Below are 5,509 nucleotides of genomic sequence, written 5' to 3'. Positions count from 1 at the left end.
AAAATATCACAATCCAAAACAAATAAACTGGTTTTTACTAAAGGTTAAGTGTCAAATTTGAGAGATTAATGCACTTTGCTAAAGCAGAACCTAAGCCTGATGCACCTTCATCACCAATTTCATTGTAACTTTTTAAATATTGAAGAAAAAATATATCATTAAATAGTTAATTAGAAGTATAAAAATGAAGAAAAAATATAAAATAATAAGATTAATTAACAATTAAAGCAAAAGTTGAAAATAAAATGACGAGCTAAATTAACAAAGAAAGAAAGAACAAAAAAAAGCAAGCACAATAAAAAGAAAAAGAAAAAAGAGCTTTATTGTTTTTAATTAGTTTTTATAATTATAAATATCACAATCTAAAACAAATAAACTGTTTTTACCCAAGGTAAAGTGTCAAATTTGAGAGATTAATGCACTTTGTTAAAGCAGAACCTAAGCCTGATGCACATTCATCACCAATTTCATTGTTACTTTTTAAATATTGAAGAAAAAATATATCATTAAATAGTTAATTAGAAGGAAAAAATGAAGAAAAAATATGAAATAATAAGATTAGTTAACAATAAAAGCAAAAGTTGAAAATAAAATGACGAGCTAAATTAACAAAGAAAGAAAGAACAAAAAAAAGCAAGCACAATAAAAAGAAAAAGAAAAAAGACCTTTATTGTTTTTAATTAGTTTTTATAATTAAAAATATCACAATACAAAACAAAAAAACTGTTTTTACTCAAGGTCAAGTGTCAAATTTGAGAGATTAATGCACTTTGTTAAAGCAGAAACTAAGCCTGATCTACCGATTACACCAATTTTATTGTAACTTTTTAAATATTGAAGAAAAAATATATCATTAAATAGTTAATTAGAAGGAAAAAATGAAGAAAAAATATGAAATAATAAGATTAGTTAATTAATAATAAAAGCAAAAGTTGAAAATAAAATGATGAGCTAAATTAACAAAGAAAGAAAGAACAAAAAAAAGCAAGCACAATAAAAAGAAAAAGAAAAAAGAGCTTTATTATTTTTGATTAGTTTTTATAATTAAAAATATCACAATCCAAAACAAATAAACTGTTTTTACTAAAGGTTAAGTGTCAAATTTGAGAGATTAATGCACTTTGCTAAAGCAGAACCTAAGCCTGATGCACCTTCATCACCAATTTCATTGTAACTTTTTAAATATTGAAGAAAAAATATATCATTAAATAGTTAATTAGAAGTATAAAAATGAAGAAAAAATATAAAATAATAAGATTAATTAACAATTAAAGCAAAAGTTGAAAATAAAATGACGAGCTAAATTAACAAAGAAAGAAAGAACAAAAAAAAGCAAGCACAATAAAAAGAAAAAGAAAAAAGAGCTTTATTGTTTTTAATTAGTTTTTATAATTAAAAATATCACAATCTAAAACAAATAAACTGTTTTTACCCAAGGTTAAGTGTCAAATTTGAGAGATTAATGCACTTTGCTAAAGCAGAACCTAAGACTGTTGCAACTTCATCACCAAATTTATTGGAACTTTTTAAATATTGAAGAAAAAATATATCATTAAATAGTTAATTAGAAGGAAAAAATGAAGAAAAAATATGAAATAATAAGATTAGTTAATTAATAATAAAAGCAAAAGTTGAAAATAAATGATGAGCTAAATTAACAAAGAAAGAAAGAACAAAAAAAAAGCAAGCACAATAAAAAGAAAAAGAAAAAAGAGCTTTTATTGTTTTTAATTAGTTTTTATAATTAAAAATATCACAATCTAAAACAAATAAACTGTTTTTACCCAAGGTTAAGTGTCAAATTTGAGAGATTAATGCACTTTGCTAAAGCAGAACCTAAGACTGTTGCAACTTCATCACCAAATTTATTGGAACTTTTTAAATATTGAAGAAAAAATATATCATTAAATAGTTAATTAGAAGGAAAAAATGAAGAAAAAATATGAAATAATAAGATTAGTTAATTAATAATAAAAGCAAAAGTTGAAAATAAAATGATGAGCTAAATTAACAAAGAAAGAAAGAACAAAAAAAAGCAAGCACAATAAAAAGAAAAAGAAAAAAGAGCTTTATTATTTTTGATTAGTTTTTATAATTAAAAATATCACAATCCAAAACAAATAAACTGTTTTTACTAAAGCTTAAGTGTAAAATTTGAGAGATTAATGCACTTTGCTAAAGCAGAACCTAAGCCTGATGCACATTCATCACCAATTTCATTGTTACTTTTTAAATATTGAAGAAAAAATATATCATTAAATAGTTAATTAGAAGGAAAAAATGAAGAAAAAATATGAAATAATAAGATTAGTTAATCAATAAAAGTAAAAGTTGAAAATAAAATGACGAGCTAAATTAACAAAGAAAGAAAGAACAAAAAAAAGCAAGCACAATAAAAAGAAAAAGAAAAAAGACCTTTATTATTTTTGATTAGTTTTTATAATTAAAAATATCACAATACAAAACAAATAAACTGTTTTTACTAAAGGTTAAGTGTCAAATTTGAGAGATTAATGCACTTTGCTAAAGCAGAACCTAAGCCTGATGTACCGATTGCACCAATTTCATTGGAACTTTTTAAATATTGAAGAAAAAATATATCATTAAATAGTTAATTAGAAGGAAAAAATGAAGAAAAAATATGAAATAATAAGATTAGTTAACAATAAAAGCAAAAGTTGAAAATAAAATGATGAGCTAAATTAACAAAGAAAGAAAGAATAAAAAAAAGCAAGCACAATAAAAAGAAAAAGAAAAAAGAGCTTTATTGTTTTTAATTAGTTTTTATAATTAAAAATATCACAATCCAAAACAAATAAACTGTTTTTACGAAAGGTTAAGTGTCAAATTTGAGAGATTAATGCACTTTGTTAAAGCAGAAACTAAGCCTGATCTACCGATTACACCAATTTTATTGTAACTTTTTAAATATTGAAGAAAAAATAAATCATTAAATAGAGTAAGTTGCCATACAAATTTTCAAAAAGTGAGTTTTATATACCAGTTTTACATTTTATAAAATTAAAATTTTCGTAAATTTTTCAAAATTTATTTAAAAAAAAAAATTATAAGTTATAAGAATATACAGTATATATATTATTTCAAATTTTACATTTTGTGAATTTAAAGCTTTATAAAAACTCAAAAATAAAGCTATTTTAAGCTAATTTAGCTTTATTATTATGTTATTAAGAAATATTATATTTTGCCTTTTATAAATTAAATAGGCATTGCACTCTAGTTAATTTTCAGGAAAAAATGAAGAAAAAATATGAAATAATAAGATTTATTAATAATTAATAAAATTAACAAATAATGAAAAAAAAACCAATCAATAAATAATGATGATAATTTCTATAATAAAAATTATTTATTTTAATAAAAAAAAAATATTAATAATAATAAAAATAATATTTTTTAATAAAATATACTAGAGATCAATATGGAGAATCTAATGAGATAAAAGTGAAGAGCTTATAAACTTTTTTTATTAATTTATATTAATTTAAAGGATATTAATTAAAAAATTAATAATTACTTCTTCTAATCTATTATATCTTTTAATCTATTACATCATTTATTTATTTTTTCAAAAATATTGTATAGCAATTTATGAAATTTAATTAATTAATTAAAAATAGATAAAAAGAACAAATAAATATAATAATTAATTAATTATCAAATATTAATTTATATATTTGGTTTTATGAAGATATAGATATCACAAAAATTATTTAATATTCATTATTTAAACTGAAAATTTGTATTTAAAAGATATACTTAAAAATATAAATAGTATGAATTATAGATGGTCAGTTATTCATTTAGTTATATTTGAAAAAATAATAGTAGTTAATGTTCTTAAATATTTTAAAAAAATGTTTATAAGTATATTTTTCTGTTTAGCTCTGTAATTTATTTTTGGAATATTTATAATATCTCTAATTATTGTGCCTCTTATTAAGAAATATATTTTTATATTTTATAATAAAATTATAATTAATAATTTAATTTATTGTAATTTCTAAAATAAATAATTTTTTTACATTAAAATTTTTAAATTTTGCTAAATTTTGTTTTTTTATATAGCATTTTAATAATTACCCTCCAGGCGAAATGTTTGGAGGGCGAAAAATTAGGCTTAATAGGTAGAATATTTTTTTTCTTCTACCTATTGGCCCATAAAGGCTCCGATAGTAAATTCTCTGTAATATAACTCTAAAAGTTTCAAATTATTTGATCCTTTTTGGAGAAACCAGAGGGTTTGCTTAGGAGGATTTAATTTTTTTATTTTTTATAAATAAATAATTTATTTATACACAAAAATAAGAATGATATTTATAAATATAAAATAAATAATAAAATCTATTTATCTATCTATTTTATTTTAGGTTAAAAACACTTTTTCAAAATATTAAATAATAAAATATATAATATTATTCAAACATTTAATATTTATTCATCCTTTTTTCGCCAGTTATTTATCAATTGTGATTAAAGAGAACTAATCTTTTTGATTTAAGACACTTGATTATTACTTTGAATTTTTATGATTTATTCAAATCGCTAAAAATTTTAAAATAAATTTGTGTAAATTTTAAAATAAATATTAAAATAGAATAAACTTTTAAATTAAAAATTATTCTTTAAATTAATAAATAAAATAATATTTGTGGAATAAAAAAGATGAAAAAATTAAATAAATAAAAGCTATCAGATAAATTTAAAGAGCTTTTTTGTTTTATTTTCATTTTTTTTGTATAAAATATCACAATCCAAAACAAATAAACTGTTTTTACCCAAGTTTAAGTCTCAAATTTGAGAGTTTAATGCATTTTGCTAAAGCATAACCTAAGCCTGATGCACCTTCATCACCAATATTATTGTTACTTTTGAAATATTGAAGAAAAAATATATCATTAAATTGTTAATTAGAAGGAAAAAATGAAGAAAAATATGAAATAATAAGATTAATTAATATAAAAAACAAAAGTTGAAAATAAAATGATGAGTTTTTAAATTAACAAAGAAAAAATAAAAAAAAGCAAGCACGATAAAATGAAAAAGAAAAAAGAGCTTTATTGTTTTTAATTAGTTTTTATAATTAAAAATATCTCAATTCAAAACAAATAAACTGTTATTACCGAAGGTCAAGTGTCAAATTTAAGAGATTAATGCATTTTGCTAAAGCAGAACCTAAGCCTGATGCACCTTCATCACCAATTTTATTCAAACTTTTGAAATATTAAAGAAAAGATATATCATTAAATAGTTAATTAGAAGGAAAAAATTATTAAAAAATATGAAATAATAAGATTAATTAATTAATAATAAAAGCAAAAGTTGAAAATAAAATGATGAGTTTTTAAATTAACCCTTTCGACTGGGGGAGTTTTTCACCTTTAAAATAAAGAAACCAAAATTATTAATTATTATATATAAACACAGAATTTTATATAATTCATAAACATTCAAAAGTTAGCTCCCCCGATTCTAAGGTGTTAACAAA

General features: G+C 20.0%; 1 protein-coding gene across 1 annotated transcript; it reads right to left on the bottom strand. All coding sequences in view use genetic code 6, as the record gives it.

The window, feature by feature from the left end:
• Positions 1-386: 386 nt before the first annotated feature.
• TTHERM_002653421 (hypothetical protein) lies at positions 387-5,234 on the bottom strand (the record flags this gene model as incomplete). The annotated part of the gene is made up of 10 exons (XM_012799576.1): positions 387-476; positions 734-823; positions 1,085-1,174; positions 1,433-1,522; positions 1,785-1,874; positions 2,136-2,225; positions 2,484-2,573; positions 2,831-2,920; positions 4,800-4,889; positions 5,145-5,234. Coding segments are annotated over 10 exons (900 nt in total), but the record flags the coding sequence as incomplete, so codon positions are not given.
• Positions 5,235-5,509: the final 275 nt, after the last annotated feature.

The sequence above is a fragment of the Tetrahymena thermophila genome (assembly GCF_000189635.1).
Source record: "Tetrahymena thermophila SB210 genomic scaffold scf_8254452, whole genome shotgun sequence".
NCBI classification, from domain to species: Eukaryota; Ciliophora; class Oligohymenophorea; order Hymenostomatida; family Tetrahymenidae; genus Tetrahymena; species Tetrahymena thermophila.
This window is presented reverse-complemented; position numbering and strand designations above follow the sequence as displayed.